Here is a 19775-nt window from a genome sequence, read left to right on the forward strand (position 1 = left end):
TCTATCACTGTCATCACAAAGATGATGCTCACTCTGGGAGGAGTTAACCTCCATTTCATTAGACACGTGGATATTTGTTCTTGAAGATGCAACAGAAATTTTACTTGTAGTTGGCATTTCATTAATAAATTCGGCGGTATCAGTTGTCGCTCTATAATTAATTTAAATAAAACTGATAATTTATTTTTGTTGAATATTAAGATGTTATATAATAAAACGTTATCGAACTGTGTATAATCCAAAAACCACACGCACAAACTCTTAAAAACCAAAAATTAATTATCCGAGCCTTCATTTTTTATTTAAAACTTCGCCAGGAATAATATTTATGAATAAAATACAAAAACGGCACTTGAAAGAGAAAATCAGCAATTTGGGCGACTGGTGTTTGGTTTGCAAACAAAATTAAAATATAAATATTTATTTGTATAATAAGTAACAAACTATGTTATGATTATGATGTTTATGTTTATTGTTTACAGTTTAATGTTTTAAGAAAGATGAATAGAAACAGAAAGAAAGATTGACCAACCTAAAAAACTGATTTAATCGAGAACATTTAGCGGCGGCTTGATTAATTAACTCTTCTTTTCGTTTTCTATTTCTCTCTTCAGTCGGCATTATTAGAATATTGGATAATTACAGAAATGTGTAATGTGTTAAGTGATTTAATAAAGATCAGTAAACAGTTTCCATGGAACGGTTCAAAAGCAGAACAGATAACAAAATAGCGATGTGCTAAAAGTTCTATTATAAAAGAGTATTAAAATATCTAGATCGGATCGGTAAAAATTAATGCACACATTTTATGCACATGTTTTGTTTTATAGTATTCAAAATATTTCGCGCAATTGCAATATCAAACTCTATGTAAATCGATGTTTTGGGGCAATAGGGGCATATTGAAATGTTGTTATTTTGCGGTGGGGGGGCCGGTGCAAGGGCATGGGGTGGCCCGGCCACCCCAGGCCCCCCCGGTGGATCCGCCCCTGTCATGTATTAAATCCTATTTTTATTTTTCTCAAAATATTATGCAATTTTTTATTTAACAACTAAAATAACGAACCGACATATGTTTTGAAATTTAACACAAAATTAATCAACGTTTTTTGAAACAAATGGATTCGTATTTGATTCGTACTACTCTAGGGTACATGGTTAATTTTTCTCATATTACAAATTGACGCTGAATGAAGATAGATGTTATGTTATGTTGTCGATGTTGACACTAGCGATAATGGGGCGATGGATTTTGTAAATACTCAAATTTCGCTAAAGTGACTGTTTTAATCGTAAAATTGTTAAAAAAATTTATTTGAATCATTTTTACAAATTTTTTTGCGCGTATTTATGTCGAATTTTTAAACATACGTTTATTGGTATAGTCCCGTTAATTCATATAAAAACGATTGGCGTCAGTTCAATTTTCTTATTTTTCCATCATTTTGTTTTGATATTTTAAAATTAAATTTAAAAGATTAAAAATATAAAAACTCATATATGTATATTTGAAATTATTTATTTCACGAGCAAGCATGAGTAATAAGAACAAAAACTTACATTTAAATATATCTGTTGTTAATAAAGCACCGGGTGTGAAGATAGATTTCCGTGAGAATAGCTTTGTTCATGTTTACACAGTGAACGACGGTGATGGAGAAGCCATGACCAGGAATGCTCCTGCCAAAGACCACATCGTCGTAAATTTGCAACACAAAAATAACAAAGAAAAAAAATTAACTAAGGATACCAATGAAATTGAATCAGATGATTCCCCATCCACAATAATTCACCTTAAAATTTCACCTGAAACTGAGCTATCATGTGATGGGTTCACAAATGTAAATGACAGCTCTTCAGATGAAAAGGTCCACAAGAGAGATAAAGGTAAAAGGAGTCCAATCAAACCTGCTACAATAAAAAATTGCTCCAAGTTCAGAAAAGTTTTAAGGGAAATGAAAAAGGAAGGCCAATCTTACGATAAAAAAGAAGATAACAAAACAAAAATTTTGAAAGAATTTGAAATCAACAACCAACTAGAAAAATTAAGAACCGAAACTTTGAAAGTTCCAAAGAAACGAGGTCATACATTTTATGGCAATTCATCCGAGAAATCATCATTAAACAACAATAGCCATACCACAAACAAATTTGCTAGCAACAATAACACTACAAATAGCAGCAGTGCCGTAAAGTTAGTAATGCCACCTTCACCATCCAGAAGTTTAGTGTCTGACATTTCCTCATCAAACGACATATCGAGCATTTTCACAGATCCAGAGGATTCGTTAACAGAAGTAGTAAGTGCTTCGAGTCAAGGAGACCATACAATCAATGAGGCACATGATCCCAACAATATGAACTCCATAGGCAAAACTTTAAACCTTCTTGGTCCCGCTTCATTCAAGCGAAAATATTACTGCTGCATAGGACCACAGTCGAAGCGTAAAAAACTTTTAACCCAGTTGGGTATTGAAGATTTAGATGATAATAAAATTAGTCTGCAACATAAGAGACTACTGTCGATCATGTCCAATTCACACCAGCAGTACAACGAAGGGATGCGCGTATTCAAAGATACCAATGGGGTCCAGATCATGGAGGCAGTCAATGTTTATGTGCCAATAAAAAAGGGTTGCTGTAAAACTAACAGAAACAAAAACCACAGTTATGATAATAATAATAATGATGATGATGATGGTGATGACAACTGTGATATCGGTGATGAGAATGATGATGAAGATGATTATTCTCTGATTGGGAGTGAAGTTCTAAAGCTGTGGAACTTAACTGATTCAGAGATTGAAGAACTCAAGAAACAAGTAATTTATCTTGTAACATCTAGCAAAATGTATTAATGTTCAATTCACTTAGTCACAATTATAATTTAAATTTACATCATCTTCATCATTGTAGCATGTATAAAACTTCATTATCATTGCCAAGGTCATCATAATTTTTTACTTGTTCCTGAATTGTCATCATCATCGTCATCATCATTTACGTATTATCATCGTCGTCATCATCATCATCATCATTTTCGTGACGTCATCGTCGTCGTCTCATCATTATCATCATGACTTCAGGTTCGAGAGGAGCAGAGACACAAGGAGGAAGAGCACATAATGCCGTTGATAATGAACTTGACCTACGACCAAATCGAGTCAACGTACAGTGACGTCAAATATGACGTCACAAATGATGACGGGCGGAAGAGGCGGGAAGGTAAGATGACTCATCATCAAGAATCACATCCAGCCACACAACGTGAAGATGACGTGGACGATGGGAATAAGTGCGATGACCACCTTGAGGATGATGATGAAGAAGAAGATGAAGATGACGACGACGAAGATGATGATGATGATGATAGTGGCAATATAAAAAGTCTAGATGCATTGTATGATGAAGAGTTCAACAAAAATAGCTACAAGAGATTCCTAACGGACATCGAGAAAGGACCGAGTGAGAGGTGGAAACTCATTATCGACGAAAATGTAGGATGTGTCAATGGGGAGGTTGACAGGCCACGTGATGGTGCACTCGAGCCTACGGAATATTCTAGGAGGAGGCCGAAGAGATCTTGCGTAGATTACACCCCGTCTGCCTACGCTGCTATTGGTTAGTAGGTTTGCTGGGGTTTATGGTGCTACTGATGATGGTGATGACGAGATTGCTGATGGTGGGGACGAGATTCTTGTTGGTGATGGCGAGATGTTGAAGAATTGTATTAATTATAATGGATGTTGTAAATGGTTGTTATTATGAATGTAATTAGATGTTATTGATTTGATAAATTCGTAACTTAGTATTATTGTTGCTGTAATCCGTTAGTTAATTAACTAATTGATTAATCATTTAATTAATTAAATGATGTTAGAGTAATAATAATCATGATTGAATGGTGAGGTTTTATGGAGGGCAGAAGGAACAGGAGAAATGAAACTGAAAACCAGCCAGTGAAAAAGAATAAACGATCAAGGAATGGCGACGACAATGATGATGATGGTGATGACGGTGATGAAGAAGATGATGACGATGATGATAGCAACCGTGACGACGACGAGGATTTCAAGTTGAATTCATCCAGTCGTAAACGTAAGAGGCGAAGACGCATTGCTGAAAAGAAATATAACGATGATGACGATGGTGGTCAAGATGATGATGACGACGACGACGACGATCATGACCGCGGTGATGATAATTATACCGATAACAAAAGTTATGATGATGATGAATCTAACAACGACAATGAAAATGACCAACGCGATAATGGTGATAACAGTGATGATGGTGATAACGATGATGATGATGCTGATTATGATGATTGTGATGGTGTTGACGGTACGAACAAGTTAGATAATGATGATGATGGTGGTGGTAATAATGGTGGTGATGATGATGATGACGATACAGAGATTAAACTCTCAAAAGTTTATAACAGTAAAAAGAATCCAAAAAAACGTCTTTACAAAAAAAATTATAAAAATAAGAAAAATTACATCGATAATGACGATGGTGATAATAATGCCAACAACGATGACGATGATGATGATGACGTCATTAAGAATAATGTTAACATTAATAACGAAGACGATGATCACGGTGATGATGATAATAATAATAATGGTGATGGTGATAACAATGATGATGGTAATGATAATTACGAACAAAGACAGGATGATGATGATGAAGAGGAGAAAAATTCTTGCGGATAATGATGTTTGTGAGATTGGCTACGATGGTGATAATAATAATGATGATAAAAATAATGCCGGTGAGTTAAGAGAAGTTAAAAATGATAACGATGATTATGGCGATAATGATAATAACACTGCTAATAATAATAATAATAATAATAATAATAATAATAATAATACTAATAATAATAATAATAATAATGATAATGATAATAATAATAATGATAATGATAATGATGATGATGATGATGTGGATGATGATGACAAATTATCATCAGTTACTCCTCAGCTGCCTTCATTGAGTGAAAATGATCACGGCCACGATGATGGTGATAATGAGGAAGTGGAAAATGATAACGACGATAACAACGACAACAATAACAACAACAACAACGTCAGTAATGAAGCCGCTAACAATGTTGATAACGACAATAGTGATGACATTGATGTAGAGAGTAACTACTGTAAGAATGACTGTGATGATGATAGAGAGAGGTGATTGACTGCAGTGATTTTAGTGATTAAACTGATAATAGCAGTGATATAATCTGATGATTTCGCGGTTTTGTGTGAGTGTGTCGTTCGTTTTGTATGAATTTGTGTGGTTTTGTGTGTGTTTATATGTATGTATGCTTGTATGTATGCATCTATGTATGTATGCGTGTATGTTTGTATGAATTTGTGTGAGTGCGTCGTGCGTTTTTGTATATGAATTTGTGTTTACACCTATGCTCTCCAATGGTTGGTATGCATCGTGTTTTTAAATTTAATATTTTTAAAAAATTTATTTTTTTCAATATGCTGTTATAATATGTTTCAATATTATGTTGTAATTTTTTATTTTCATTATTACTAATTAATTAATTAGTTAATATTACTATTAATTGATTATTATTATTATTACTATTTTTTCGAAATTTTAAAATCAGTTTGCAATAATGATTTTTTAACATCCAACTGCTGTATTATATTATTTTATAATTGTTATATCGTGTGTATGTTATTTACCATTAACCATGTTAAACGATCATGTGACCATAATGTTTTTTTTTCCTGGCTGTGAGTGAACTATTTTTAAAACTTCACTTCTCGGTATGTATTAAATTGTTTTAATGAAATTGATCAATGTATAAAAAAATTGTCTTTTATCCATCCTTTGTGTGTATGTGTGTGTGTGTTTGTATGTGTGTGTGTGTGTATGTATGTATGTATGTATGTATGTATGTATGTATGTATGTATGTATGTATGTATGTATGATGTATGTATGTATGTTTGTATGTATGTATCTATGTATGTATGCGTGTATGTTTGTATGTATATATGTTATGCAGATTTATTTACATTGAATGATAATGAATTTCGGTTTTAAAGAACATAAATGATTAAATTATGTCTTATTAAATATTAATCCTTATTCATTTAACTTATTTAGCATACATAAGTATTAAAAAAATAAAAAGCTATATATATATATATATATAAATAAAGATATTCGTTTAATTTTTGTTGTTATGTATATATGTATATTCATATACATTATATACAATTTGTTTTTATCAAGTTCTATATTAATTAATTAATTAATTTGTACTTACGTGAGTGTCGAAACGGCGGTTGTGCGTGTGAGTGATGCAGCAACTTAACATAAATAAATTTTGATACATTGTGGTTGTCATTGAATTAAAATATTTTCATTGCACTGGAGTCAACCAGAGGAAAGAATCCACTGCCTGATTGACTTTGTTTCACAGTTTTTCATTTTGTGGTGGTATAAAAGTGGATACAGAAAATTCATAACTTAGTCTGCGTTTTCCTACTTAAATTTATCTAATCTGGGGTTAATTGAGTATTGGTCTACTGAGTATGAGTATAACTACAGTGTTCAGTTATCCATGTTCAACTAATTCAGCAAGTCATTTTTTTTTTATAAAATTTTATTTGATTTCAGAAGGAACCAAAAAATAGGTGTAGGATGGATGTGAAGGATTGAATTGAAATATACACACTCGTAAAAATGTTGTAAGTGGTATGACGAACTCGTCGTCAAGTTCACGGAACGTGCGAAATAGTGACAATGTACTTAAATATATATCAAATATATATATGTCATGTGATGTACTTTACACACCTACTCAAGTTCGTGCATCAGTTATGGAAATGTATGGAAAATACGTAGCCACGTTTATGCATATTTATTCAAACACATTCAAAAACATAGATGTATGTACACTAGCCGAGGTTTAAGTAAAGTTCAGTATTGGAATCGTGCTGAATGGTGCTAGAAATTTATACGGTTATCTTATTACAGTTATCTTATATATTACAGTTATTTATACAGTTATCTTATACAGTTATCTTATAATATTACAGTTATATTAAAAACAAAACTTATCTTATACAGTTATCCTATTAAAGTAATTTACATTTAGTGAATGAGTATTAACAAAGATATTTGAAATATTACAAACCAGATCTGCCTGATCAACGTTTTGCAAATGAACTCTCTCCCCACCCTCTCTCTCTCTCTATAAATATAAATATATACAGATGTGTGTGTGTGTTATGTGTGCGTGTGTGTATATATGTGTGTCTATGTGTTTGTGTGTGTGTGTGTGTTACTGTGTGGTTACAACAACACGTAGTAATGGCATCGACCGAATATTTTCATTGCACTTTCAGTCCGTTGTTTGAAGCACTCGCCTCTTGTTTGCCACACTTTTCCAATTACATCCCTTCATCGCGGTAAACACTTGACCTTTCTTCCTCTCCTTCTCTCTCTCCCTCTTTTTCTCTCTCTCCAGTCTCTCTTCCTCTCTAGTCTCTTTATTATTAATTTCTTCGTTGTGCTTCTTCCTGTATTTATTATTTCTTGTTAAAAGTCCTCTATGATCCTAAGAATGTTTGTCGATACGCGCCACGTTTGCCAGGCATTTGTTTGATGGCTTCCAAATATCTTCTAGAGTCCTGACTTTTTAATCTAAAAATTTTCGGTCACTTGTTCTTACAGTGTTGTATATAACTACTGGTTACATGATATCGCCTAATGATATCGCATATATCAGGGTCATGTTTAATAGCAAAAGCAACAAGCCAGACATGATCAATCAATCAATCAATCAATCAATCAATCAATCGATCAATCAATCGATCGATCGATCGATCGATCGATCGATCAAGCAATTATCAATCAAGCACTGAGCAAATAATTTTTTTGAAAAATTTGAAATTTTAATTTAGAAACTCTTTATGTTGAACGTTTGAAAGTGATAAGTTAATGTAATGCACAGAAGGTCATCGAGTAAAATAAGATATGAGTAAACTTGTTGACTGTTTTTGAAAATCACATCAGTTCGCAGCATGTATCTACCCCATACACGTATTTTTTTGAAGTTCATTACAAATAATTTAGCATAGATAATAAATAAAGATCAACAAATGAAACAAAGTTTTTTTTAAAGTTTAACAATGAGATTTAATTAATTTAATATGCATGAAAGTTTTTATAAAATATTTTCGTAATTTTATAAAAATTTTTATTTCATTAAGTTGTTGGCAAAAAATAAAAGTTATCGATGTCCCAAATCAATATTTATCTAGAAGTTTCTTCTTGGAGATGATGATGAAGTGATAAAATGAACGTTCAGTGAATATGAAACCGTGGCACGCAAAAGAGAAATAAAATTTTCATCATTAACGTTAATCATCATCTTCATCATCACCCCAGCTGAATTGTTTAAACATCATTATCATCCTCATCATTGCCATCATCATCGTCGTCGTCGTCATCATTTTCATCATCGCTCCAACTGAATTGTTTAAACATCATTCTCACCATCATTATCATCATCATCATCTCATTATCATCATCATCGTCTTCGTCATCACCATCAATATTTTATTCATTGCGACCATCAGCATTCTTATCAGCATATAAGTACTCGACATAGCCATCAATCAGCGTTATTTTGTATGAAAAGCAGCTCTATGACAATCATCTTCATCTTTATTGTCATCATCATCACTACCATAACCACCACCATCATCATCATCATTCACCATATCACAGTCATCATTCATCATCACAATTATAATCCTCATCGCATCATCACCATCACAATCATCACAGTTTTCGCATTCATCATTCGTCATCACGATCACAATCATCATCTTCGTCATCATCACCATAATCATTTCTGGATAGACAGCAGCAATCCCAGTTCCTTCCTGGATAGCCTGCCATCTGTGTTCTTATCGAAGACACTGAGAACGACTTCCTGGTAATCCATCAGGTCCTTCAACGTCACTCTCTGCATTTGTTTGTGTGCGTGCGTGTGAGTATCTCTGTTATACTTAGTTTGTGTGTATATGTGTGTGCATGTGTGTGTGTGTATGTGTAGACGTGTGTGTGTGTGTATGAAGCTGGAATTGTAAAAAATAATTTGGTGAGTTAGATCAGAAAATATTCGCATTTTTATCATTAACGCATTGGTCTAGTATGGATTAAATCTCTTCGAAACTCAAAAAATTGCTTAAGTTTGTAACTAAGCAAGCAAGGAGCGATTAGTATGGATTTCTGCAATGGTTGGAGTTGCATTACTTGAACGTGGAATGTAAACGAGTAGGTGGTAGGTGTATGGAATGGAATACTCATCAGATAACAAAAAACAAAACATTTAAAATGGAAAAGTGTTTGACAAACGTAACAACTTTCTGATCGACAGATGAATAGATAAAAGAAATATGATAGATGGATAGACGGACGACTTAATCCGGATGAATGGATCGATAAATAAAAAAATGAATACAAGTAAGGATGAATGGATGGATGGATAAACTGAAGATTAAATGATTGTCTCGATGAAAAGATAGATTGATGAACGTTCCAACATAGAGGTTGATGAATGCTTCGAAAAAATAAATTGACTGTGGGTAGCTAAATAATTCATGGTGCAAATGTTCAGACTGGTTTGCTTGCTGTTAATTCCACCCGGGCTGATTCCACGGTCGATTGAGTAAAACTTTTTAGTGTGTTGGTTTTATTTCAGTAAAGAGATGCAAGTTTTGAAGTTTTTCTGTATAACTTAAATTATTTTTTAATCATTAAATTGAATTTCAAAAAAATTTTTGAAACAATTTTAAAAAAGCCAATTAATGTTTTAACAACATGCTGGACATAAGATATAATCAATGCAGCAGTTAACAATCAGCCATCAGGGTCAGTGTGCAGCGTTTTAGGCCAGACCAGGAGTTATCATCATCAGTATCATCAATAGTATCATCATCAGCATCTACCTGGTCGACTTTCGTCATGATATCTCTGATGAGTGCCAACAGTTCGGTACCTTCAATGAAGCCATTGCCATCCTGATGACGATGATGATGACGATGATGATGACGATGATGATGACGATGATGACGAAAGATGATGCGAGACAGTTAAGAAGTAAAATCAATGAGGATATTGATGATGGTGAAAGTTAAACTGAAAAATATAAAATCACAAAATAAATAATTAAAATGAGCAAATAAAAACTTAAAAAAAACTATAAAACAAAAAAGACGGAAGAGCATTGTATGCAAAGTAGCACGAAGAACGGCGTGCAACACCATCACGTCTCCAAATCATCGCAAACGTCATCTAATAAAACATCCCCACTGCTGTGATGATCTAATTTTGGGGAAATTAATTGAGTTAAGTCGCCCCACCATACAACACATAACACATTCTAAAAAACTTTGACACACACACGCACGCACACACACACACACGCACGCACACACATAGACACAAGACGCAGATGATCGGATGCAAAGAAGGACAATGACTTTTATGAAAAAAAAACCTTCCGAGTTGATGGTCCAGAGATAATTGTACACATAAAAGAAACAATATGAATAAAATATATAAACAAACAAATATGCATTGAGTGTCAACTGTCAACCTATCAGGATGTTTGAGAACACACACACACACACACGCACACACACACAGATCAAAATTAATAAGAGCCAGTGCAGAGAATGCAAATAAACGTACATGACCAACAAATATGAAAATAGATAAATGCGTGTACAGATACGTGCACAACAACACGCAGTACGCACACACGCACGTACATATATATATATATTTGTAACGGATTAAAAATCAACATTTCTAAAACATGCTGTTTACTTTTTGGTCCAACAATAATGACTAATCCTTGTAATTTTCAAATCACATTAGATGGTATGATTATTTTAAGGACATTTTCAACTAAGTTCCTTGGTGTTTTTATCACAAGCAACGTAAATTGGAAGGAACATATCATGTCAATTTCCAAAAAAATAAGTAAAAACCTTGGAATAATTAATAAACTAAAATTCACATTTCCCAAATATTTATTGTTAAATTTATATTACACACTTATATATCCATACTTGAATTATTGTATAATAATATGGGGCAGAAACATTAAATCGCATTTGAATATTTTAATAAAACTACAGAACTATTTCATTAGAATAGTTTTTGGTTTACAGAGATATGATCACGTAACTTCTTTTAGAGTAAATCTTAACATCTTAACTCCCACACAAATTTACATACTTAAAATTTTAATATTTTTTTTTCAAATCATAAATTTCAACAAATGTCCACATTTTATTGTAAATTACATGGTGCATAATTTAAATGATAAACAAACAAGGCATACCCATGAGTTTCGGATACCGCAACATAGAACAGAATTATATAATCAGTCGATATTCATTTATGGATTGAAATTGTGGAACAATTTAAACGTTGAGATAAAGCAAGTGGATAATATATCTAAATTTAAAAAAATTGTATTGAACCTTTTAAAAAACAATCATTTTGTCAATTAATATTACATATTTTCATTTCTTAATGGTTTATAACAAATTTATGAGATTAACATTTTTATTTGTTTACACTGATGTAAAAGGTTTCTTTTATATCCGTGTTTATTTAGGCGAAAGCGTGTTATAATTATTATTTTTGGATTTCAATAATTTTTCATTTAACTTATAATTTTGTGAGTTATTTTTCCTGGAATGAACATTAATTTTAATTTTCTTTGGTTCATGTTAATTTTTGATTTCGTTTTATTGCTTGATTTGATGTCGTTTTTTCTTGGTGGCCATATAAGCCTTTGCGCTCCTGGTCTCCGTAATAAATAAATAAATAAATATATATATATACGCATGTACATATATATATATATATACGCACGTATATATATACGCACATATATATTTATATATATATATACGTACGTATATATATATATACGCACGTATATATATATATATATATATATTATATATATATATATATATGCAGTATTGTATGAATTCTACTGAATTGTTATCAATTTGAAGTTTGTTTTTTCAATTTTCCTTAAAAGAATTTTCTGGAAATTGTTAAATTTGTTAAAAATAGAATTATCCAAGTTCATTATGAAAATTTAATGAAACTGTTGTTATCTGAATCCGTCATGCAGATAAGGCCTTATTTCGATTTTTCAATTTGCACAATCAACGTATAATTAAACACGCGAACACTTAAAACGTACAAGCATTAACTATAATATAGAAAGAAGTACATGCAAGTATGCATAAACACACTCAACAAATACACACACACAAATACGCACACTTGCACAAACAAACACATCTACCAACTCACCGGATCATAATGCATGAAGATTTCGTTAAAATCTCTTCTGGAAAGCTGTCGGGATGATGATGATGTTGGTGACGACGGAGATGATGATGATAAAATTAATAATAATAATGAGGACATCCTTTATTTCTTCAAAAAGATAACTGGATGTAAAAAAAGTTTAATAAAGGCGTAGAAAAATAAATAATACATGAATAAATAAAAAAATGTCAGTTAAGATAAAATTAAATAGTTATGTTCTACGTAGCTCGTCATCCAAAATGATTGAGTACAACAAGAGAGAATTAACAATTCATTCGTTCGCACTAAATGGCGTAAGATGACGGTGCTGCCGAAATAATCGCCCAAATATTATTGATGAGTGACAAACTTGAACAACTACAAAAACCTAACGATGGTACTTCGAAATTGTTAATTATTATTATTAACGTTTTATTTTGGAGATTGTTTTAATATTTGGACGTTTGTATCTTTTCAATGTCGCCAGTTAGATAGGACATGTTTGATTGTTTACTGAGCCTTACATAATGGGCAGAGGGCTGTAGACGATTTGCCCCATCTGAACAAATTCGCATTTGTAGGAAGTTGTTGAATGAGACTTTTCCTGAAAAATTTGAACCGCACTTCTGAAAGGCTTGTTTAAAATTTCGTTCGACCAGTGTGCACTTTGAGCTGCGGTATGGAAGCGACAAATTTTCCGACAGACAACTCTTAATGGGCAACTACAGTCATGATTTGACTGTTTGGCCGACCATGGTGTCGAGATATCTGCCAATCCAAGTCAGTTGGCGAAATGTTGTAGGTGCGAAATTTAAACGCCAACTGCGATGGAAGATCTTTTCTAAGAATTTCGAGTTTCCACTGCACCGTTGTGTCTAATTTTCTGACAGTTGATAACAATTTTTTAACAAATTACGACTATCATTAAATTTAACTAACATCACCGCCCTATTGAAGATCATCATCATAGTCATCATCGCCATCATCATTCCATCACCACCATCACCAACTTCATCATCATCGCAAACACAGCACTTAAAATTCAAACCAGGGAAGAAAAATGACTAAAGAAATGAAACAACCATGTCAAGCTGCTCTAGAAAGAAAGTTAAAATTTAAAATGTTTATACTTTCATTACTAAGCACATACACACATAAAATTACGCATATACACATACAAACATACATATATACATACATAAACACACACGTACAAAAAACACACATATACAAACACACATTCAAACACAGAAACTGATAAACATGAACGCACATTTAAACACATACATATACAGGTAAACATGTCCACATACAAACACATACAAACACGCACACATACACGTACAAAGAAAACATGTACATACTAACATACACACATATACACCTCACATGTATAAACATAATGTTAATAAAAGTACCATGATCAGTTAAACAATGCCAAAATACAATACAACGACACATACTAAACAAAGTAGAACAAAGAAAGCAAAATTAAATTAAGTATTCTTTGGTTACCGATTTTCTAGAAGAGAATTTCTTCATGAAGTTCTCCTCGATTGATAGCAGGCTGTCAACATAATGAATAGTTCACAAAAGTTGCAAGCATCATCTTTGTCATCATCCTCTTCACCATCACCATTACCATGACCATCATCATTATTCTCATCATCACCATCGCTATCACCATCATCATCATTGTTATGATCATAGTTATCATCATCCTCACCATAATCATCCTCTTCATCCTCCTCCTCCTCATCATCACCACCACCATCATCATCATCATCACCATCCTGTTGACCTACTTAGCGAATTCTCCAAGTTCAATTTTTCCATCCCTGTTGACATCTGCGGTCATCATGACCTTGTTTCGAAGGCCATCCAATTCTTCCTCCGTCAGTTCCTTCTGTTCATCACGATGATGACGACGACGACGATGATGAAAATAATAATAATAAAATAATAATAATAATAATAATAATAATAATTATAATGGTTGTTGTTGGCAATGATGACGACGACGAAGAAGATGATGAAAGTGTTAACAACAAAGAACGCTTTTTTTTCCACGGCCGGTTAACGTATTTTGATAGACGCCAATGTTTATAGGCGTTCACCAAGCGCTCAATGAATGCGTTGAAAAACGCGTGTTAACGCAGATAACATGCCCACTTTGTGTTATTTAATGTTGTTACGTGTTGCAAAAACCAAATATCTCTTTCTAATAAACTTCCAGTACAGACAGACTAAAAGTACTTATATTCTTGCCAGAGTACACCACACATGCCTGTGTGTGTTTATCGGCTAGTACCTGGCGATAGAAAATGTTTGGCGGGATCTATAAAATACGTTTGAACGATTTTTTCCAACAATGTTGTTTTCAGCAGCTAATGAGAATTACTAGCGTTTAACGTGCTGTCGTTGATCGTCGTTGGCGTCATCTTCGTCGTCACCATCGTCATCATCGTCATCATCTTCATCATCATTATTATCATCATCAAAATCATCGTTATGATATTCATCACAATCATCCTCATCATTCTCATTATCACAATCTTTTTTATTATCATACTCAGAATTGGCGCGATCATCTTTAAACTGCTGTACCACGTGCCATCAAATTCTGTAAACATCACCTACAACTAATTTACCACCATAGAGGTAAACTTATCACCACCACCACCACCATCATCGTTATCATCATCATCATCATCATCATCATCAACACTACCGTCATTATTATTATAATCATCATCGTCATCATCATCGTCATCATCACTACATGCTCAACCATCAAAAATAATTTATAGCGCGATTATCAGACCAAGGAGGAAATGTTAATTAGATTGTGACGTCATAATGATTGTAATAAGAACATTAACAATAACAACAACAACAACAATAATAATAATGAGAAGAAGAAAAAGATGTAACATTAACAATTATGACATCAACATGCACATTCAAACACACACGGTGACCGCAGTATTGTTCATGAAACATTGAAAAATTATTTGCACTGATAAACTTGAAGTAAATAGATAAAAAAATAAACACATCATAACATTGAAAATTTGTTGAATCATAAAAAATATGATTGAATCATAATAAAAAATATGGAACTATAATTATCATCTTAATAGAATCGCAGCAGTGTAAATAGCGTTGAAAAGTACTGCGAATATACATAGAAGCGAAATAAGCACTATAGCACGAACGTGCATCAATCAATTAATCAATCAAATATAAATCATCTCTGATTTTATTTATTCAACCATTCATCCGTCCATCTAGCTATCCGTACATTCGTCCATCTATCTATCCATTCGTCCATCTATCCATCATCCATCCATCCGTCCGTCCGTCCGTTTATTCGTTGATGATTTATTCATTCATTCAATCATGTTATCCAACAATTTGTTTATCTATCTATTTATTTATCCATTCATCTATATATCCAGCAATCCATCCAATTATTCATTCATTCCTCTATCAATTCGTCCATTCATTTAAACATCCATCCATCAATCTGCATACTTTGTGATCGATTGAGCACATACAACCAAATTTTATATTTCGTATCACAGAGATATCGCAGCTACAGCCACAACGAACATCCACAGCCACGACCAACAATGTAAATCAATGAATGAAAATTGGATTGGATAGACGGACAAATGTATGGATGGATGGATGTTTGGATAAATGAATAGATCAATTTTTAATGAATGGATGGATGGATTATTGAAGGAATAGTTGGATATATAAACTTGGTTTTATTTTGTTTTGAGGATCATCTTTTACCACAAGAGAGCCATCCATTTGTTAATTTGAATTAACTCTTCATCCGGTTTCCGATTTATTCCGATTAGATTTAACTCGGATCAGTATCAATGAGACAAAATTATAAATGTTAAAGTTAGACAACTAGCCAAAAACATCTAGAAAATGAAAGTTGAAGGTATTTTCAACTACAACAACAATGAAAACAATAACAAAATAACAAAAAAGTGAGCAAAGATAAAAAATTATTCATTAGTATTATAAATAATAATTGCTGCGATATCCATTTACAATAAAACAAATATTTTTACAACTTCCCGTTTAATTACCACGCGGCAGATTACTATGCAGCTACTACTACTACTACTACTACTACTACTACTACTACTACTACTACTACTACAACTACAACAACAACAACTACTACTACTACTACTACTTCTGCTACTACTACTACTACTACTACTACTATTACTACTACTACTATTATTACTACTACTGCTACTACTACTACTACAACTAATAAAAAATAGTTTATTATTATTATTTTTGTTATTCTATTATTTTATTATTATTATTATTGTTACAACAACTTACCCCATGTCTGGAAGATATGAAATCAACGAGGAAGTTGTCTAGCTCCCTCCGCTCCAGATATCCACTTCCGTCCTGTGTTATCATCATCATCATCGTCATCGTCGTCATCATCGTCGTCATCATTATAATCCTCATTGCTTTCGTCATTGTGATCATCGTCACCATCCTCACGTCATCGTCATCATCATCGTTGCCATCATCATCTTACTTGTTACTATCATAATATCATTTTTGTCATCATTGTCCAAATTTTCAACATACTGTCATCATGGTAACTGCTTCAACGTCATCGTCATCATCCTCATCACAACTTTCATCATTCTCGTTCACCATCATCATCAGTATGCAGAAACATAAACATTTGCATGCATTCACCAGCAGGTAGCATTGTGATGAAATAACGGTGATGAAATGAAGATGTAATGATATGATGGTGATGAAATGATTAGCAATGATATGATGGTGATGTAATGATGATGGGATGATGCGGTGAGGCAGCGAGCGAGCAAGCGAGCGCCTGACAGATTAATATGTTACACCAGCAAAAACATCAGATAGACAGCTCTTCAGGTTTATGATCATAATTTTTTTCTTATCTTAAATATATATGCATACCGACACATAACCTTGAACACAGACACAAATACACACACACACACACACACACACAAAAGCACACAATACAAAAATTAAAAATGTGCTATAATAAATTTTTAAATTCAAAAAAAGAAACAATATCAAACCAACCGAATCGTAATGTGACCATATTTTTATGAAATCAACTGAATTCACCTAGTCGAAAAAAAGTTTAAGTTTGTATGAAAATCTTTGTATGTTTTTATGTGTGTGTATTAGTATAATAGTGTTTGTATGTCATTGTATGTGTGCATATTTGTATAAAAACTTTTGCGTGCGTTGGTAGGTAGGTGTGTAATTTTGTATAAAAAACGTATTTATGTCTTTGTATGTGTTTGTATACTTGTGTGAAAACATTTGTATACGTTTGTTTGTATGTGTGTGCATATAAATACGTTTGTATGTGTTTGTATGTGCGTGTATGAATAAAGGTAAATTTTTATTAGGACAATTGTATAGGTTGTTTGCACGAACTTCTGCATTTGTTCAAACCCGGGTCAAATTGTACGTGTGGTTGTTTGCATAATCTTTATCCCGTCATTTATTTTTAGAAAATTTTCAAGAATTTTCAAGCAACACTCAAACGGGTAAGTGGAATTAACTTAATTGGAATTAACTTAAGTGGAATTAAAGTGGAATCAAATTAAAGTCACAATTTTTTAAACAAAGAAAAATGAATGACTCAACTGACTTTGTTTGTCAGAGCGTATTTTCCGAGAAAGTTCACCTGTGCGAAAATGTTAAAAATGTTATAGTCAAATTTTTAACTAGATAAAATAAAATTCATATAATTTAAGATATTGATTGTTATAATTTAAATGTCTTATAATGCATTCTAACAATAAGCAAATAGGATTGGTTTTTAATCAACTTATCAGTCAATTTTCTGAAAAGAAAATAAAATAAAAACTTAAAACAAAACGGATCAAACTGCTTAAACAAGTTAAACCAAAGCTTAAACAAAGTCCTCATAAATACAGACATACTCACAAACCAAGACAAACACATTCCGACGCATATTTGAAGAGTGGACCTAGAGGCAAAACAGAGCGGGCAGCCATGAAGCGATAGGTGTTACAAATGACCTCAATTAACTAATGGTTTAAATTTTGGAATAGACTGTAAAAATAAAATGGGCAAAACATAAAATAAATAATAATAGTAATAATAATGAAGCACATTTTTAAAGCGTCCAAAGTTTCTGAATACACACACGTGCACGCACACACACACACAAACACACACACAGACACACACACACATACACAGACAGACAGAGAGAGAGAGAGAGAGAGAGAGAGAGAGAGAGACAGACAGACAAACAAACATAAAAAAGTCAAAAATATAGTGAAAAATAAATTAAACAGAAACTCAAAAAATTGCGCAAAGATTTGTAAAAGTAAAATAAAATATTTCCATGAAATAGATAATAGATAAGTCTATGACATAAAACAAAACACACACACACAAATACACACACGCACAAATAAACAAACACGCACACGTACTTAAATGCATGCCAAATAAAATTTATATATTTAAACCTTAATAAGTATATATGAACAATAAAAATGATTCTGCTTGAATAAACACAAAAAGTGAATGTATCAGATATACAATGTATAGAGATTCAATGATTTTGTCTTCCTCCATCCAAGTTCTTTTCATGGCTCTCCAGAAATTGCCGTCTTAGGATTAGTTTTGTTTTTGAAGAGATGCCATAAAACAAAACGAAATTTTATACACACACATGCCAACATAAATACAAAATTATATACAAACAGGTATACAAACATAATTACAAAATTATGAATACACAACAACAACAACACACGTTTAAACGACATTTTCCCCGAGATCGGGGGTTGCCGTTTGGCTACCTATGATGAAACCGAAATACCCCTCGACGCCATCCACATCTGTCACTCGCCTCAGTATCACGCAACCCCGCTTTCACCCTGTCCTTCTCCACCTGCTCTCTCCATCCCAATCGCGGACGACCCCTTTTTACCACTTCTTCAACTTCGAACTCCAACGCTCGCCTAATCCCGACCCTTTCATCCCTTCTCAATACATGTCCATACCACCGCAATCTCGATCTCCTTATCAATGTCACAATGTCCTCATTCAGTCCCATCATTGACATCAGCTCTGTACTACTCCTCCTATCCTTCACTTTAACCCCACACATCATCCTCACCATAGCTCTTTCAGCCCTCTGCAGTACACTTTCCTCCTCTCTCCTCAACACCCAAGTTTCACCACCATACACCATCGCTGCTCTCACACATGCTTTATATACCCTCCCTTTCATCTTCACTGACCATTTCTTTCCACACAATACCCCACCCAGTTCCCTAAATTCATCCAT

At 33.0% G+C, this 19775-nt stretch overlaps 2 protein-coding genes across 2 annotated transcripts in view; one reads left to right on the top strand and one right to left on the bottom strand.

The window, feature by feature from the left end:
• Positions 1-1535: 1535 nt before the first annotated feature.
• Positions 1536-5199, top strand: HELRODRAFT_162084 (hypothetical protein; the record flags this gene model as incomplete). The annotated part of the gene is made up of 4 exons (XM_009024399.1): positions 1536-2822; positions 3087-3621; positions 4676-4777; positions 4979-5199. The coding sequence occupies 4 exons, from the start codon at positions 1536-1538 to the stop codon at positions 5197-5199; spliced, it is 2145 nt and encodes a 714-aa protein (XP_009022647.1).
• A 3689-nt stretch (positions 5200-8888) lies between these two features.
• Positions 8889-19775, bottom strand: part of HELRODRAFT_162085 (hypothetical protein) — a gene marked incomplete at both ends in the record, with an annotated part of 15637 nt that continues 4750 nt past the window's right edge. Inside the window, 8 exons of the mRNA XM_009024400.1 lie at positions 8889-9008; positions 9994-10065; positions 12392-12436; positions 13904-13955; positions 14194-14294; positions 16769-16840; positions 17516-17560; positions 18096-18131. Coding sequence (XP_009022648.1) covers positions 8889-9008; positions 9994-10065; positions 12392-12436; positions 13904-13955; positions 14194-14294; positions 16769-16840; positions 17516-17560; positions 18096-18131 — 543 coding nt within the window. The remainder of the gene's footprint in view (positions 9009-9993; positions 10066-12391; positions 12437-13903; positions 13956-14193; positions 14295-16768; positions 16841-17515; positions 17561-18095; positions 18132-19775) is intronic.

The sequence above is a fragment of the Helobdella robusta genome (assembly GCF_000326865.2).
Source record: "Helobdella robusta unplaced genomic scaffold HELROscaffold_4, whole genome shotgun sequence".
Classification (NCBI taxonomy): domain Eukaryota; kingdom Metazoa; phylum Annelida; class Clitellata; order Rhynchobdellida; family Glossiphoniidae; genus Helobdella; species Helobdella robusta.